General features: G+C 51.3%; 1 protein-coding gene across 8 annotated transcripts in view; it reads left to right on the top strand.

Annotated features, from left to right (window-relative positions):
- The window catches only part of LOC142571514 (AT-rich interactive domain-containing protein 3C-like), a 253,855-nt gene that overhangs the window by 136,712 nt on the left and 98,854 nt on the right, over nt 1-18,289 (top strand). For 4 of the 8 annotated variants that reach the window (XM_075679934.1, XM_075679930.1, XM_075679931.1 and 1 more), the window contains one exon: nt 7,408-7,488. The exons of the other annotated variants lie outside the window; for them this stretch is intronic. In XM_075679934.1, coding sequence (XP_075536049.1) covers nt 7,408-7,488 — 81 coding nt within the window. The remainder of the gene's footprint in view (nt 1-7,407; nt 7,489-18,289) is intronic. 8 annotated transcript variants of the gene reach the window in all.

The following is an 18,289-nucleotide window of genomic DNA, read 5'->3' as shown; positions in this document are numbered from 1 at the left end:
TCGCAGTAGCCTGTGCTTGTTTCTTTCACGTTCAGTATGAGGATGAGCGAGAAGGTATAATGATTTCAGGAAATGGCTCGGGGCTACAGCGCGTTTCCTCTGCTCGCGCTTTGGGGCCGATAATGATTCCGCGGTGTCGGAGAGGGGACCCGCCTGTCGAGTGCGCTTCGGTCTTGAAGCGCCGCGATTCCTCTTTCGATTGCGGAAATGACCGGCGCCGCTATGCTCGCCTGCTTTCAGGCCGTGTCCACCCACGCTCGCGTTTTCTCGCGCCGGTGTCAGCATGCGACCACCACAGCATCTTTTGGTTTCTGCGCGAGGACGTGAACAGCTGCTGCATCTTACTGTGCGTCATTGAGTTGCTTTGTGCCACCCGCCTTGTTGATCGTGATCGTCTGTTCCATCCATCGCTTTTCGGCCCTTCTTTTTTTCTGAAAGTGTAGTCACCTTGCTTGGCAGTCTTTAGTCTCGCCTTCTGGATTGACACCCTCGTAGTGCACTCATAGTCGGTGGCAAAAATCACTCGCGGAACGCTTTTTCATTTTTTCCTTGTACCTGTAGAACTTGACGTCAGGCTGGCATGTTCATTGGATTGGTTAGTAACGGTATAAACCTCCCGCTCCGCGATTCGTACTATTTAGTTTTCTATCGTTGGCCTTTCGATGAGTCTAGAGCAGTCAGCCCGCCTGACCCTAGCATGCAGCGATTTACTTCAGTTTCGTTTGAAATGTGGCTACCGTTCTTTTGCAAGATCTCTCATCCGGAGAATATCTACTGTCTCTTCGCGACCCTCTGCGCAATATTTTCGAGCATTGCGCCCAGGGGTTCCGGTGTGAATGGAAACAACATACCTATTGTTAAAGGAATATGTCTATAGAAGTATGAAATCGCGGGGGGGGGGGGGGGGGGGGTAACCTGACAACCTGACTTCTACAAGCAGTTCTTGATCGCACGAGGTGAATAAAAAGTGCACTGCAGACAAGTAAACGATTTGAGCACGAAGTGGGTGTTCCCGTCCATGTTAATATTTCAACAATGTGCACACCAGCGTAGGAGACTCGGGCTTTCTCTCGGCTCTCTCACGTAGTCAACAGTGGCCCGTCGACGATGGTCAAGGGAGGCTACTTCGAAGGTAAGAGCGCGTGATCTGAAGGGCTAGACTCTGTGAGCGGGGACTGTTGTGGGTAGTCTCGATGCCCTGAATTGTCTTTGGGGTAGAACGCAGAAACACTGAATTTTGCTTGTGCGAGAGAGCGCAAGCTCGCGCGGCTGTAGAATTCGCGTAGCATTACTGGTGCGTTCCTTCCACAGTTCCTTCCATGGCTCCAAAGTTAAACGCGTGCAAAATCACCACAGAGTTATTCTGGTTGCGGGCAAGAAGCGCGTACTATATACGCGTAGTCACACAAAATCCCACGCACAGGATATCATTATCATCCTTTCTTATGCTTGTTTTTCTTTCTTGCTGCTGCCGTTGTTGTTCCCAAACAAAATGGCGAGAAGAGGAAGAAGAAACGTAATTGTCGTAGAAAGTGTGCGTGTGTTTCTCGGTCCTTTATCGTTGACACCAGGGTGGCATGCGAAGAGTACGGCTACGCCAAGCTCTCCAGCGCCGGGATGTCCCATGGCGCATCGATGATGAGGCGCCGCGCGCGCCTGCACACGCGTGACGGGGATAACTGGTCGTCGGGAGGCGGGAGTAGGCTCGGCTGCGGAGCCGCGAACGACGGGGCAGGAAGTGGCCCGCCGGTCGCGTTCGGCGTGGCAGGCAGCGCGCGCCCCTTTGTCTTGACGCGGGCTTCCTAACTGAGTTCCACTGTGTGCATCTCAAATGATCCGTTCGAGCGGTGGTGGCCAATGCCTGCTATTTTCGAACAAGTCATTCGCGCATCCCTCGTTGTTGCTTGGCTTCTCGTTCATTTTCTTCTTTCTTTCGACTTCTTTTTGAGCGCCCGAACTGCTGCTTCCCCTTCTGGCCGTCGTTTGTTTTGGAAGGAGTCCTCTTGCCCCGTGAGTGCGAGTTCGACCGCCGGCTAACGAAGCGCCGATTTCGCCGTCAGTGCGAGCGACGCGGCGAGCGATGCCCGCTCTTTCTTCTGCTTCTCCGCCCACACCGTCCTCCTCTCTTTGATCGCCTCTTCGACCTGCTTGGCAAATGGAAAGGGTACCGAACAAGCTACGAGGGAGCGGATCATCCAAGGCAGCGCAGGAAAATATAGAAGATTGCGCTTGCTCGCAGAGAAAGGAAGGAGGAGTCCTTTTATCGTCGGGTTGTGTCCCGTCGAGCAGATCAGGAAAGAGCGGATATCGGGGGCTACAAAAGGTACGCAATACTGGCGCAAGATAACGAGCAGAATAACAGGTTCAGGAGTAAATGTTCGAGCAGAGCGCACTAACTGCGCGGAGTGAGATGAGGTGAGGTTCGTACGAACGGCGAACAGGTGTAAAAAAAAAAGGAAATAAAGAAAAAGAAAAGGCATAAACGTGCTCCACCGAATGGAGGAGGCATTGCAGCGGCTTTTGTTAGCTGTCGTATACGCGGATTGCGGAGAACAAAAGGTGGCCCCTTGACGTCGTTGTAGCGGCGCTGACGTCTCGGCGGCGGCGGCGCAGGTTCCTCTGAATGGGACGCGCCGGTTCCACCCGACTGGCTCCACCAATTATCGATTGTCGCGTTCGCATCGCAAACGGCTTCAGGTCGCGTCTTCTTCCCCCGAACGCGGTGGCGGCTGCTGCTGCTCGGGCCCATTCGCGAGGACGATGACAATGGTGGCGCGATCGCGGGCCACTGCCGCCGCCAGAGCCCTTTCGTCCCTATCGGCTTGTGCTCTTTCAAAAGGGCGAGCCAAGAAGAAGCCGGGGCAGGCACATCGGAGCATTGAGCACGGCTCGTTGAGCGCCTCCCGAGCGATATGCGTCGTCTGTTGCGTCGCGCTGTGGCCACGGTTTACCACTTTCTTGGTATTTTTCTGTCCTCTACTTCTTCGTTCATTTCTGTTTGTTTTTGTGCGCGGCCTGTCTTTTGTTGGTATAGAACTTGTGCTCACCGCTTCCCTCTGAGGAATGGTGCTGCCCTTTTGGAGTTCCCTGCACTGGGTTGAAGTTTCGATGGAGCGAATGCAGTGTACACGCTGGCGACGTTTACACGAGGTTTGGGACGCAATTTTTCTAATGATATCGCATATCAGCCGTCTCCATTTTCTTCCTTTATTTCTTTCGTGACCGCTATTTTGGTACGTTCCTAGTTAAGTCATGCACTAGTGTTATATATTTATTTATTTATTTATTTATTTATTTATTTATTTGTCTCATACACGGTTTCCGCCACAGAATAAATATTGGTCAGATCACGGTCGACTTGATGCTTCAGCCTGTCTCGTGCGACGGAAGTTCGATTCGCCTAAGCTTCACCAGTTCTGCGCATAGAGCTGCTACCAGCCTGTGCACCAAGTTAACCTTTCGCGACCTATGCGGTCGCGCGCCAAGTTCCGCCCTGTTTCTCGCGCATACGTCCGCGCAAGGGCGCACCTGTTGATACCCTTTGTGCTGGTCACCCGCGCACACCGTCCAGCGCTTTCTTGGCTGATGTCTCCTTTTCCGAGCTGCCGGCTTCCGAGGCAAGCGCCATCCATCACGGCGGGTCTCCTGCGTCGCTGGTTTGCCGCATTACACAGAGGCGAAAAGGAGAAAATGAACACAAAGAGGGCACGCGGCGCGCGCCCAAACCGGCCAGCAAAGCGTGGGCATTTCATCTTGTGTGTCTGCACACAATGCGCGGTGCGCTGTGAGCATTTCCCATAATAGGAAGACTGTCTTCTCTCTCTGTCTCGCTCGCTGGACCGCCGCTTCATCGTTGTTCCGGGGGCGCTTCGTGAATGCACTAGCGCACGCCGGTTGTTTTGGGCGTGCCCACTCGACATACGATGGCTGCGTGGAATTGTTGCTTGAGGCAAGTCAAATGTCGTGACAGTGGGTAAGGTTAATTCCATGTTGTGTCCATAAATGCCGGCGTGGTAGTGCGATACCCACCTTGTTGTTCGGTTGTTATATTAAAACGCGTGTTCATCTCGAATGGAAGATGCTGTCGAATGCGAGTGTGAGAGATGTCTCATGTGCCCGATACGCAAGTTCATAGGAAGATGGAGACTTGCAATGAACAACTGTGCCGAAGAAGGGACGTCTCTTGATCCAGCATTTTTAAAATAATGGATTCATGCCTTGTTTCACAACTGCTGTGACATTGCACGGAGGCTTCCACGTTCTCGTCGAATGTTGACATTTCGCGGCTACCGCGGCTCTTTTATGTGGTTCTGTGGGAGATATCCTGTTTCCTTTTGCACATTTAAGTGAACTGAAAATCTACGATTACTTACGAATAGTACAAAGATGCATCGCGTAATAAGAGAATGCAAAAGCGAAAATCAGTTAACAGCGAACACGTACTGAAATTCGTTCACGCCAAGTATACGCCATTGCCACATGCCAAGCACGTATACATAAAATATGAAGACGGGCATTCGATAGGCGCGTTACCTTAAGGCCTAAAGTTACGCAGTTGATTAGTGTTCCGCTGAAGACAATTTCCGAACCGCTTCTCAAGCACTTAGCCACCTAAAAGCATCCTGCGACCATGAACTGAGTGCAGGTTTTTCCAGTCGTTCTATTTCATATTATTCTTTTTGCTCTTTCATTCTTGGTCAGGTATTGCTCTATATTTGCTAATCTCACATGCTAATCTCGCCTCTTCCTCTTTTGGTAATAACTGTGTATTGACGCTGCAGGAAACAAGCAAATGCACCCTGTATGAGTGAAGCGACTGGAGTACTTGACTCACGTGCAATTGAAGTTCCCTGCAGTGTCGAACACCGTTTCTTTTTTTTTCGCTTGGAACTGTTGCCGACTCGACTAATGCGCGCCGGCTGCGACGAGAAATCGCGACGCCAGATTCGTGATGAGCGTATTGCAATTTAGCGAGTACCGAGGGCAGAGAAACGCATAGACACAAGACGAACGCCGTCCTGTGTGTACGCATATCTTTGTTCTCGTCTTTCCGTTCTGTCTAAACTTGCAATATGTCGTATCAACTAACCCATACAGAAGTACTTTTCAGCCAAATGTGATGAGCATTTTCTTTTTTCCTATGGGGACAGGGTAACATTGGAGTGGTCGAGCCATAATGTCAACCTTCTGACCCCGCCGGGCTCCGTCCCTTGGATGGTGCGGTGTTTGACTTTCACGATTGTATTGCGCTTAGTGTTACACTGACGGAGGAACTAATGGACGAACACATAAAGGAACAATACGTGTCACGTCTACCAACTAGCCCCGTTAATTGCTTTACTAAATGCTTTATTTTGATGTCCGCGCCCTTCGCTGACTTGCGTACTCTCTCCTTTTTCTTCTTTTCATTATCCGCATTACGGGAACCTTTTCTTTCTTTTCTCTGTTATTTAAATTCTTCGCCATGCTGGCGTCTCGAATTCAAAGGTTGCGCCGGGCCCCGTGATCGGGGGGAAACGACGCCGGGCCCTGCGACAGGTCGCTAGTGCGATGGAGGCATTGCCTACATTCTGCAGGTGTATACGCACAACATAAACACATGCGCGCGCGGATGCCCGGCTTGCCGCCGAGAGCTAAATGCGCTTTGGGAACGGAGCGGCCGTATCACGACTTTCACATTCAATCGGCACCGCTTTTCGACGCTTGCCCAATGGCTTCGCGTACGATGTGACTTCAGGAGCGAAAGTGTTCGAGCGACTTCCAGCACTTGCGGATGAGAGTAGAGCGACTCGGGCTCAATGCATATGCCTGCGCGCGCGCGCGCGGCTCTATAAGTGATAAGGCAGCGAGGACGGGGCTTTCGAGTGGGTATGTGGTCCCAAGTCGGTACTCGAGACCGTTTGTTCAATGTGGATAAAGCTTACTTTCTCTCTTTGTCTTTATTCTTCAAATTTGCGCTCTGTTATTGCATACGCAGCGACTGCCATAAAGCTTGCTCCCACGATGAATTGCCATCCACGTGTGGCTGCCTACTTGCGCGCACGTGCGAAGACCCGTGAGCTAGGGCAGAACGACCCTGCGTCCGCTCCACGGGCTGGCTCTCGAAGCGCGCGCGCCCTGCCGCTGTCCCGCAGGTCCGGTAGCGCGGTCTCCGTGAGTGCGTGGCAGCTGACCTTGGCGCGGCGCGTGGGACGGCGGCAGTGAGCCGGTCGCGCGCGCCTCTTTTGCCTCCCAAATACGCCGCGGCCATCGCGAGCGCGGTGTGTCCGCATGCTTGGCGGGGAGCGCATTGTAAATCTCGGATTAATGCACCGCGCTCTATCTTTGCCGCAACAGCCGTACCCGCACCATTACCTCTGCGAAAGCGCGTGTAATGTCGGTGGCCGCACCTCGCCGCTACCGGCCGACTCCGTCCTCGTTTCCTTTGCCGGCCGCTATTCTTTATGTGGTGTTATGCGTTTGTGGTGTGTGCTTGTATGCGCACCGGTGCGCCTCCGCTGTGTCGTTTTGGTGGCTCTGTTTTGTCCTGCTCACTCCTATCTTGAATTTGCATTAGAATGCTGCGTTGCACCGCCGGCTAGCTTATTTCCCAAATTTTGTTGCTAGGCTATAGTTTGATATAATACTATTTCACATTAGAGGATGCAAAAGGCTTGCGTCCTATTTGCGTATACTCAAACGGCTTGACTTGGGTTATTGGTTAAACGCAGACCTTGGGTTATTGGTTACGCAAGCCGCCTGCCTCACCTAATCTAAAGCTCTCAATTAAAATAGGGCGTTTTCTTCGCGCCAAGATCTCTGCATCGAGAAAAGCTCACTTTGGCGCTTCAGTCGTTCCGTGCGCATGTGCTCCCACTCCGAACATATGTCACTGTGGTTTATATCATGTACTAATACTGCCGACGCATCATGGTGCGCCGGGTGTCATTTATTCTTCTGTTTTTACTTTCTACATTTGTTGATGTGGTCACAGAACCGAACAGCCTAGGGGCACTTCAAAAGCATCACCTGATGTGCCTTGCCGCGTGCTCGTCCGTCAAAGACGAAGGGGTGAAGCCTCCTCCGCCAGCTAAACCATTCGGATTACCTCTCTGCTGAAGAAGTCTCCCAAAGCATGCATACAAAAAAAAAAAAAAAAAACGCAATAGTGCTCCTATGCGAATATATCTCCTGCCGTGTGTTTTGTATAGTCTGCAACCTGTGCTATCTTGTAGCAGTGCTCATTTTCTTGGCCTTTTTTTTTTTTAATGTGCGCATGCGCGAGTTTGTTGTGCTTGCCTATTGTGTGACTGTGGACCGCGAGTTGGTCCGTGTGTGCCTTGTGTCTTTGTTCGCACTCTGAATACTGTCTGTTCTCTGTCCACCCCACCTTCCCTGCCCCGCAACACACTCGCACCCGCCCATCAGAGTCCCACACCCAAATCATCTCGGTCAAGCCGCAGCGGCGACTCCAACGGCCGTGTGAGCAGCATGGACGACATCGGCAAGGTAAGCAACTCGTCTGCTTCGTGTTGCTTTTCTGGTTTCTGTGTTATGTAGTGTGTCTTGTGCTCGCAGCATCGATGCCTCTCGGTGAAGGTCTGTGTTTGCTCTATGTTCGCACTGGTCTGCTGTTCTGCTGGCGGCAAAGCGAATATTGCGAGCTTTTCCTAACCTCGTGTCTGAGAAAGAGAAACGAAAGGAGGGAAACATAAGCAGCTTGAGCATTCGTTTACATGAACTCGACTGGAGCGGATTGAGTCAGAAGTCAAGCTGACCCGGCTACTGCACCCGACCTTTGCAGGCGGGTTGACCGAACGAGCCTCGACGCTCGCTTGGCCCGATCCGCTAACGTTTGCATGAACCCGACGGCCGGTCTCCAGCCTGACAAACCAGACTCGATTTTGCGGGTTCAAGTAAAAACGTAGCTATAAACGGATCCGCTCTGCTACCCTTCACTGGGATAAGGGAAAAGAACGTAAAAGAACGGAGAGACAGCGCATACGAGGAACGTGAAGAGAGCGAGAGAGAGAGAGAGAGAGAGAGAGAGAGAGAGAGAGAGAGAGAGAGAGAGAGAGAGAGAGAGAGAGAGAGAGAGAGAGCTTTATTTCCCATTGCAGGGTAGGAAGTTAGGGCAGGTAGGCCTAGTGTGGCTCCCAGGTGGGGGCGACGTCTTTGGCCCACGAGACGAGTGCGAGTCGCGTTTTCTTGTCTGCTCTTGTCAGCAGCTGGTTCCAACCCTCCTCGGAGGGAGCTGGCAGTAATGATTGTGGGGGAGGGTCACCCTCGCGTCCCCAGAGAATGTGTGCCCGAGTGGCGAACGTCCCTCGCGATCACGTGAGGAACGTGAACACCGCGCTATCTTCAAACAGCCCGTCCTTTTCTTCCTGTCGTTTGTGGGAATAAGCGTGGCACGCAAAACGGTTGCCTTCGCGCACAGCACAAAACGGGCAGATACGGTGAATGTGCATGGCTCTTTGTTTTCTTCATAAAACATCCATGAACATGGTGGCGGAGCCATGCCACTCAATACTAAGAAATTTTCAGGTGTTGGAACTTGAGTGTTCAGGACTTGCGTTGAAATTTCGGTATACACGTAGCGATAGTTGCGTGTACTTATTTTCATGTTGGCTGATATAACCCTATTGCGATTCAGCGTGGCTTTTGTTGTGGAAACGAGCCCCATACCTCTTGTAGAGCAGCCCGCTCTCATTCTGGTATTACGCTAACCTAGAGATTCTCAGGGGAGGCTAAGTTCAACTACCAGTTCTATACCAATTATATAACGAACAACATATGCGCAAACGCATTGCTGAAGGGCCTGCATCGCGCATGGCAGCATGCGCTGAGTTGATGTCAATTTTTGTTCCGAGCCGCAGGCGGAAAAGCGTCAAATTAATTTTGTGAAATAAACGAGAGCGAAGTCAGCGAGGTGGGAAGGTCGGGAGAATGGGATTCTGTGTAGATTACCAACGTGCACGGGGGACAACTGAATTTAGGCCGGAGCTTTGTTCTTGCACATAAGATGTTGTTGTGCGGCACGTGAACACGACCACTAAGATCTCATTTAAGTTCATGTTTTCTGACCGCAGGGTTTGAATTCTATCCTCTGAAACATTAAATAGCCACGTTAAAGACAGGATGACGCGCTCATCCCGTTATAGCTTTTGTGACACACCGCCAATCACCTGGATGTATTGAAGTAGTGTACTTCCTACTTTGTCCCGAACTATGTGCAGCGTGTGTGGGAGAAGTGGTTCCAGCAAAAATCGAGACACGTCGTGGTTTCTGTTTAATCTATAGCGCAGCCGAAAACGAGCTTCTGTCGCACGCAAATTGCGAGCAAGAGACCCAACGAACTTGTCTGATGGCCCCGTTATCAATGACAGCCAAGAGGCATCGCACCACTGTCACTGTTCACCACGGACTGTTCTAGCTTTAACGAGCCTTAAATATGTATCTACTCCCGGATATCGGTGTCGTTTGCTGTGAAACAATTCAAGATGGCGCGCTTTTTTCTCCCCCTCCCCCGGCCCTTGTTATTTTTTATGTTTAATGTGTATTGCGCTCAGTCACGTTTCCCACGTGCGCGTACAGTAGTGTCGCGAGCTTCGACCGCTCGTGACCGCAGCGTGTATACCTGGTCGGCCTTGCGAGGGCGCTGTCGTCGTGGTGGCTGTCGAGCTGGCCGTGACGTGTGGCTGATGGATCGCCGCGAAGCAGCTTCCGCCCGCGAGGTCTCCGCTTCCTGTTTTTCTTTTTCTTTTTCTTTCCCTGCCCACTGGGAACGCACGGGTTCCTCCGCGGCAGCTCGCTTCCTCCCGACGAACATGGCGGTAGTCGGACTTGCATGAAGCTACAACTGTGACTGCAAGAACTGTGACTGCTCGCTTCTTGGCCTCGCACCGCATGCAGCTTGCTAAAAGAGATAGATATTTAACTCTGTAATAAAGAAAGAAAGAAAGAGAAAGGCCTTCGCAAATGTATTCCAATACGAGGAACTCGCACATCAAAGGCAGCGAAGTTCTACAAGGGCGTTATCACATCGTTTGGAAGTCGTAGTTGACCGGTGTGCCACCGCCAGAAAGTGATCCAAGGCTTTGCAAACGCTCCACTATGTACTCCAAAATTTATTTGGTATTCCCGAGCCGTTTTTAAGCAGCTCACTATATCCGAGCTTAGCACTTCTTTACTCTTTTATATCAGAGTTCATTTTCCGGTAACCTGCGCCGGCTCTACGGAAGCCGGCGCCCGACTTTGCGTTCCGCTGTCCGAATAAGGCTGTGTATAGCACGCTGTTTTTGGTGGTGCGTCACCGACTCCCTGGTCACATGACGGCTGCTTTAGGTATCCGACGCAATCTGCGCTACCGGCGGCTCTTTGGTTGAGATTTAACAATGCTCACCCCGGTGCACGAAAACCGTTGTGGAACAGCTTCGCTGTGAAAGCTTGACGTCACAATAATGTGTACAGTCTGCTCCACAGGAATGATACCAAAACGCTAAGATTAGTAAGAATAAGTAAGAAGCATGCGGGAGCCCAACCCTGGGTACTCAGGCATGCAGTCCAGTCCTCTCAGGCAGCGTAGTCAATTTACATAAACATATGCAGGTATATATGTTCTCCTCCGATACAAACACTGGATAGCATGCACATAGACCCAGACATGCGCATTTTAAGCATTGTCCACTCGCGATCAACTTTTCGTGGCAAGCCAGGCAACAGAAGCGCACGTATGAAGTTAGTGCTTAAATTAAACTCGTCGCGAAAGTGAAATCTGTTTCTTTTATACAAATTTTTGTTAAGCGACCTGCAGACTATACTGCTGAAAATATAACTTTGTTCAAAAAGACATAACAAATGCCGCGTGATTCCCTCTTTCGAAAGTAAGGCTTTCAATAAATCGCTATACTTTAGGATAATTTGTTTGAGAAAATATACGTCGTAGCGTTGCTTATGCTGGTTTTATATATTCTCTACCGCTGACATGTACCCATGCACACTTAATGTTGAGCCTGGTTCGAGTGCTGCTAAAGTGAGCTGTCGCCAATAGAAGAGCTCACGGTCTTCAGAAGTGCGTGGCGCTTTATGGCATCACCTTGATGTACCTTATACACCATAAAATTATCCAAGTGAGTGCAATTTTTGCGGAACCAAGCGGCTAGTCGCAAAGATGTCGAGATTGAGTTCGCCTTCGCTGGAGTTTCTTTCCTTTTTTTTTTTTTATTTACCGACACTGAGCTTCATTTGAACTGATTCAAGAGTATAATGTGTCGATCTTACCTGTTCACCTTCATATACAACCATTCCGTTGCAATTTATAGTTTAAGAGAAGTAACGAGCGCGTTATTCCAAGACCTATATCGTAGCTTATCTGAAGTACATAGGAAGGAAAACAAACGGCGATATCGCTGTTCATTTTTCCTATAGGGTTTTCTTTCACAGATGACCGTTCGGCTTGACTATAGCTAGTGTGGTGTCCCGCGCTGCGCGTGGAAACAGTAATCGGTAGCATTGAATAGACTCGTGAGTCGCTATCTAAACCGATCACAGCGAAGGGAATGCGTGGAGGGAAGGCAAAGTGCGTTCTCCAGGGGCTTGTCGTGGCGCACGTGTATCAGCATCCCCCTTCGAAGCCGTTGTTTATTGATGCACTTCAAAGTAGGCTTATTTTCGCATCGGCCTCTCATTGGCAACGAGGACGGCTGTCACTGTTACCGTCGAGAAGTGCGTGTATGCGTTTGTGTTTTCTTCAGCGACTGGGTGTCAAACACACACGTCCTTTGCACGTCGCCTATACTGCGTAACGAGATTTTGTTATTGACCCAACGTTGCCCACTGCTGCGGAAAGCGCTCCACCGCGTAATGAGCATCGGGCTGTATTCATCCGTCGCACGTCATCCTGTCCCCAACATCCCGTTAATTGATGAAAACTGAGAGCTGTGAGGTCAGCAATCGCGCTGCTTTTGCGGACTGTCGCGGGTGCCACATAACGTCGAAGTAAAGTGCTCACATCCTCAGTGGACGCTTGATTCCCTTTCATCGCACGTTTGAGACGTTTGGACCGGATTCACCGTGTAACGTAGTTGGCAGTCGTAAACTTGCGCTGCTGCGATGCAGTATGAGCGAAATCCTGCTGACAGCGGCGAAATTATTTCTGTTTGTGGAAATATGCACCAAGGACGAGACGAAGGCAAGTACGCGAATTACATGTATACCGCGAAGCATTTTTATTTAAATTTTTTTTCGTCGCACCACACTGCGCGAACTAGCATCGCTTCGCAGGGAATCTTTTTCACTTATCGAGCCCGTTTCTAAAGTCTAGCTACTGACCGAGGGCGACGACCAAGGGCGCACTCGGAAGTCTTGAGCCGGCACTCACCGAACCAGTTCTGGGCCGCAAGCCAGGCGCTCATCGGGCAAACAAGCCAATGATCGCCACGAGCCGAGAGCGCACTGACGAGGGAAGACGGGGAGTGCAGCATCTCCTGCCCACGGATACCGCTACAGCGGGCCCCTATATTTATACGCAAGCTCCATAAGTGAGAGGGAAAGACTGCACTATGAAAAAGATAACAATAATTATAAAGGAAGAAAAATGGCTTCCAACACTCGCTGCGAAATTGTGCGTTTCCAGAGGCTCCTGCGCGTAACCACGGCATCCATCCCGGTACGCGTGTGTAATACGGGTGGCCTGGCCGCTTACCTCTGTCGCCCCATCCTTCTCTCTCCCTCTCCCCCCGCCACCGCCATTTTCTTTTTTGTAATAACCTTTCGGTAGCTCCTTCTGCCTTTTCTTTCTCATTTTGCAGCTAGCATGCTTTTATTTGTTTGTCGACATACATCGACCCCCACCTCCATTTTTTTTCTCTCTGCCTTTTTCTTTTTTTTTTTTTTAAGGAAAGGTTACTATAAATTTGGCTCTTCTTGTGTTCGTGTGTGCCTCCGTATACAGCGTTCAGGGCTCAACTTAGCCGGAGGCCTGCGAGGGTTGCAGGGGCGCCCTGTATAAGAAGAGCACGGTGTTGAAGGAGAAAAAGGGTAGATGGGAGAGAGCGCGTGCGGAGGAGGGAGCGCACGTCAAACGGTATTTTATTGAGGCTCAAAATCCTGACGGAAGGCAGAGCGTAGGTTGAGAGGACGCCTGCGAAAGAGTGACAGAGAAAGAAAATGAGCAGGTGAAGAAAGCCAGGAGAAGGAAAAAGAAAACCACACTCGGCAGCAGTGTGCGGGGATAAGAAGATCGGGGTAACGACAGACAAGACTGCTAGGATGAGTATACCTCCACGCTACTAAAATAGCCGGACGTCGTCGACAGGGACTTGATAGAGTTTCCTCCCATGCCGGAGAAAATAACGAGAAAAAAAAAAACGCTAGAAAGAAAAGTAAATTAGGCGCTTTACTCTCCCTTGTCTATCTTAGTCCTGCTTCGGTACTCTGTTGCTCAATTTATACTCCATGCCTTGCCATTATCCGCACTTCTAGCGGTTACGTACTTATCAAGCATGCAGTTGCGGAAATGGACGCGGCAGATGTGGGATGTTTCATAAGCCTTGTACTAAGGAGACTACGTAGAGGCCCCCTTGTGTCTGAACGTTGAACCCACCATCTGCGAACAAATTTGCTGGCGGTTGCGTTTCAGAATATATTCATTACATTCGCGCTCCTCACGCTAAGTGGAATATGAAAACAAACTGAAGGTCTGCAGCTCTTCGGCAGGCTTGTTGCCTGAGCGGGAGTATTTAGTTGGTTTCGTGTAGCCGTTATGAGCTCCTTTAGCATACTGGGTTACGTTTTATTATTGCATTCTTTCGTTTGCGCGCGCCTATATATACGTGTTCTTGCGTTCGTACATATTTGGGCTGGCTTGGGGGTCGTCTGGCCGTTGCAAGTGACGGTAGGCTGTGGGCACCTTTGAGACTTGTTCACTTGCAGTTATTCGCCCTGTGCTGTTCTCCCTACGTCCCGTCTACGTAACTCTGGTTAACCATATTGCATATAGGTTCACGTTGTCAACTAACCTGTTTAATTGAGTTACAATAGTGCGACGTTCCTTCAGTTCTTCGTAACCCATTCTTTTCCTCTTACGTAAGCGCATAAGGGGGCGAGACGATGCAGCATGTCAGCTGTTGCTGCCCTCTGCACCACTTCGTTGTCACTGCACCACGTGGGACGCGCGCGTGCTGCGAAAGCCTAAAAGCGAGACGTCGGGCGTCGCGGGCGCATTGGGCGCGATCTTTCTCTTTTTCTCCGCGAAATCTCGCCGATTCCGCAGCCTTGGCCAATCCTCCTCAGTGAGTAGGCGTCATAGATCCACAAAGTGTGGAGGCGGGGAATGCTCCGATATGCAAAAGCCTTAAATGTTCGTAGGCCTAGCTCGCGTCCGCATTATTTCACCGCGGTAGCGTCGCTCCTCGCGCTTATAAGTAGGCGTCGATCAAGGGCAACCTGGGAGGTTTCCGGCTTGCGTCTGCTGAAAGACAAAGAAATAGCGCTTTGTATGAACATTAAAGTTCGCTCATGCGCGACAGCAAGCACCGACTAAGTAAGGGATGCATCGCCTAGCAACAACTATCACTGAGCAAGCCCCGAGCATCAACCCGGTGAATTATTCTTTCTCCAGCGCCGTCGGTGTGCGGACGCGTTGCGTTTCCAAACGTGGGTGGCACACTCGCGATCGGTCGCGTTCTGCCCACGTTTCGCGGTGAATCGCGGTCGCGCGCGCGTCGGTAGGGATCCAAAGGCGGCCAGTGTGCGAAAACGAAGCGGCCGCGTGTGCCACTGTACCGGAGTCCTTAAACTCAAGGGCGTTAGATGCCTTCGTCTCCGATGGCATACTGTGATACAAGCGTGTCAAAACTGACGTCATCGGCGTCACACACCTAATAAACCCGGAATGCAAACAAGGTTTTCCGAAGAGCAGTGTTCAAGGGGAGGGGGTATCCTTTGCTGGCTAGTGGCGGGATGAGGCCCAATAAATTGTGTCGACCGTCTTTGCTTTCACCCAGTGTCCGGCACACCGTTCGACTTCATATTCGCTACTAGTGTGTTCTAGGTCTGTTCACATTGACGATGCACAGAAGTCCGCCGGCGACCTATGGGAATGATGTTCCCTCGCGCCTTCGTTCGCACTCATTGAGCGTCTTCGTGGTCAAACAGGACAAAAAAGGAAATACGGAACACTACCAGGGGCGTTTCTACTTTTGTCACGGCTACCTCAAGTATACTTTAAAAATATTTCAGCCAGACATCTGGAGTCTGCGTCTGATATCGCGCAACATACTTGCCTCTCGATACACATTCTTTTTCCCGGTATTCTCAGGCTTTCGCCGTATATATGTTTATGTAGAAGTGCCCTGAAATGCGCCGCGGTGATGTCAGCTCTGGCGCTGCACCTCTACTGAAAGTAACGTTTAATGTAGTATAAGCGTCCGCGTAAGGCAGCATAGTACTCTGATGCGCCGCTATTGGTTCATCAGCTTTGCGTCTGTAGTAGCAAAGCTGATAACATGCAGTAACTAGCGACTTGCATTCTGCTCAAAGCTACAGCGCCCTGCCTACTACGTCGCTACAGGAGCAGGTTTATCTGTTGGATGCGTATACACAGAGCTGCACATTGGTCCGGGTGTCAGCAGCGTCGTATTCTAATCTGCAAGTAGCGGAAATTCAAACAAAAAAGAATGGGCGAAATAATGCGACTGAGACGAGACGCATTGCCTACTACTTTACACGATTGAAGCAACCTCAGGCAAGGATTGTGATTTATCTTGCAACCCTTCCTGACAATTGCACCGGGTATAGGTTGCGGCAGCTGTCAGATAATCTCGCCGCAGTGCAGATATCTGCGCAGACAATATTTTTGAACAATCTCTTCGAGGGTTATCAGATGCAGCTCGCATGGGGATTGATTGTGAACGGACATGGCGTAAGACGTTACGACAACCTCGCCCCTTATTCTGCTATACCAACTGGACTGCACACATGTCTGTGAATTCAATGATACTGTTTTCCCGGGAATGGGGTGAGACGCTGGTGCCAGATGTTACGTCACGTAGAAGTGAAAGCATCCCCGGAAATATCCGTCCTATAAATGTAGCCCTTGTCCCTCTGACTAAGAAATCACTCCTTTCCCGTGCAGCCGTCCGAGGCGCACCTGCACGCCTGAATGAGCGTGTATGAATCCGTGTGTGCTCTGCTCCGTCGACTGAGAGCAAGCAGCTGCCGACCGGCGTCATGTCGGCCGCTCCTATTAAAGAGAGCGTTCTTGGCGGCGCCCTCTTCTTGCACACCGCCGATCTCTCCCTTCGCGTTTTCGCCCTGTACGCCGGGTCCTCGTTTACGGCTCGGCGCGCACCCCCACGCGCACTGTGCTATCGAGCGCGATCGTGTTCGCGCGGAGGATGAGAAGTAGCGGACGCGATTGCGTCGCGATATCCGCCTGCTGAAGCGCGCGAGGTGTTGTACGTGCCGCGACCTCGGGGTATTGCTTCTTCTTCTTCTTCCCTTCCGCCTCTGTTCACCGTCAGGCACGCGCTCGCCCTCATGGTAATTCGTAGTGTGATGGCCATGTTTTTCTTATGCTGGAACTAAGTAAACTGTTAGCCCACGTGTGCTTTTTCCCCCCTGGTTCCTCGGCATGTAGAAGCGGCGGTGGCATTGTCAAAAAAAAAAAAAAAAAAAAAGAAAGCCGGTAGCGCAGGTTCTTTGAAATGCCTCATATTCGCCACCTCACTGCGGGCACGACTGACGTTACGTACGGAGGAGGAGATGTCGGTCATCATTCGGGCTGCCCTGCCCCTTGGGGCGTTCGAGAAGGCTACTGGTTTACCGACAGATACATATTACGACAAATAGGGCGAAGCCATCATGGGCTGCAGTTTTCTCTGGCGCTCTTAGTCAGTTCAATGATGCCGCTGACTAAGCACATGTCTGTCCGCAAAGCAGAGAGCGACTGTGTGCATTTTTCCCAGGCAGAATTTAGGCGATCATAACTTCGAGGCGAGTCCTCGAGAAGGTTATTCTTCCGCAAGTTCCACCGAATCAGGTAATCTTGCCGTGGACCATGAAGGTATTCGCAAGGCATCATGTTTCTCTTTCGACTGCACGCAAGGCCTTCACAAGGCCAATTATTCCATACAAATTCTTCGTCCTGGTCCGTGTATTCGGTGTTGGCCAGATTCGTTGCCAGCAATACGGAGCGCGTGTTTCGTGAGGCTCGTGCAGGGCCGTATATCAAAAGAGCGATGATTGCAAGCATGTGGCGCGCATACGCGAACGGCGCGCACGCGCACCCGCCCGCCGGCGCTTTGACGTCACCAGAAACCGCGGGGGGGGGGGGGGAAGGGAGGCTGAACTCTGTTAGCATCTCTCCACGCCACTCTCTCTTTCAAGAGCCTGGTGTACGCGCGTCACGCGTCGCATGCCGTTATTCCGGCACGTTTACTGCCTGATGGAAAAGAACTCCCCCTCGGAACCCCACTTCGTGGCTAAACCAGACACGGAGGCCGATTCCTGAGCGCTGCTCATTCGGGGCTCGTCTTGCGCTCGCAAGAGTTCCCATCTACGTGGCTGCGCGACGACGCCGTCCGCGGTGGCGGCGTTATCCAAAATTAACCCGCTATAAATCACGCCGAGTTGGCGAGACACATCCCCACGCCGAACGTCAGTGTACTTAAAGGACCCGAGGAGGTGTGATTCGCGGATTTATTTTTAAAGCTCCTCGCGTGACAGATCTCGACGAGCGCGAATGTCTCTTCGGAAGAGCGCCCCCCTTTCCTCCTGTTTTGCCACCTCGCTTCTTCGCTCTGCTCCTTCCAACCATGTCTCTCTTTCTCCCCCTACCCCCCTCTCTCTGAGCGGCTCGCTTCTTAGCTGCCGCCGCGTGTATTCGTCGCTCTCGAGTGAAACTGGCCGAAACACCCCCCTTGGCGGTTTTGTTTCTCTTTTGTCTCCGCAGATGTCTTCTCGCGCCGGTGTGACTCCATCGTTCCCTTCTTCTCAGCCATTTTTCTAGTTCCCTTCCTCTCTTCGACACCGCTGAGCACGCATGCCGCTAGGCCTCAGATGCCCCAGCTCGTTTATTATTATTTTTCCCCCTTGGCTTGTAAGGCTGCTTTGATGAACCCTTGTGTGTCTTTCGTCGTTGCGTGGCTGCTGTGCATCTCCCTTCCCCCCCTTTCTCGTGTCGCCTCTCGACGGTTGCCGCGGTCGTTTTGGAGGGGAAGGAGAGGCTGCAGCTTTGATCCGGGGACCAAGTACCCACCAGCGGTGCGTGCTATCTTTGTCGACGTGAACTCTCGGATGTTGCGTC

Source organism: Dermacentor variabilis, chromosome 2 (assembly GCF_050947875.1).
Source record: "Dermacentor variabilis isolate Ectoservices chromosome 2, ASM5094787v1, whole genome shotgun sequence".
Lineage (NCBI taxonomy): Eukaryota > Metazoa > Arthropoda > Arachnida > Ixodida > Ixodidae > Dermacentor > Dermacentor variabilis.
This window is presented reverse-complemented; position numbering and strand designations above follow the sequence as displayed.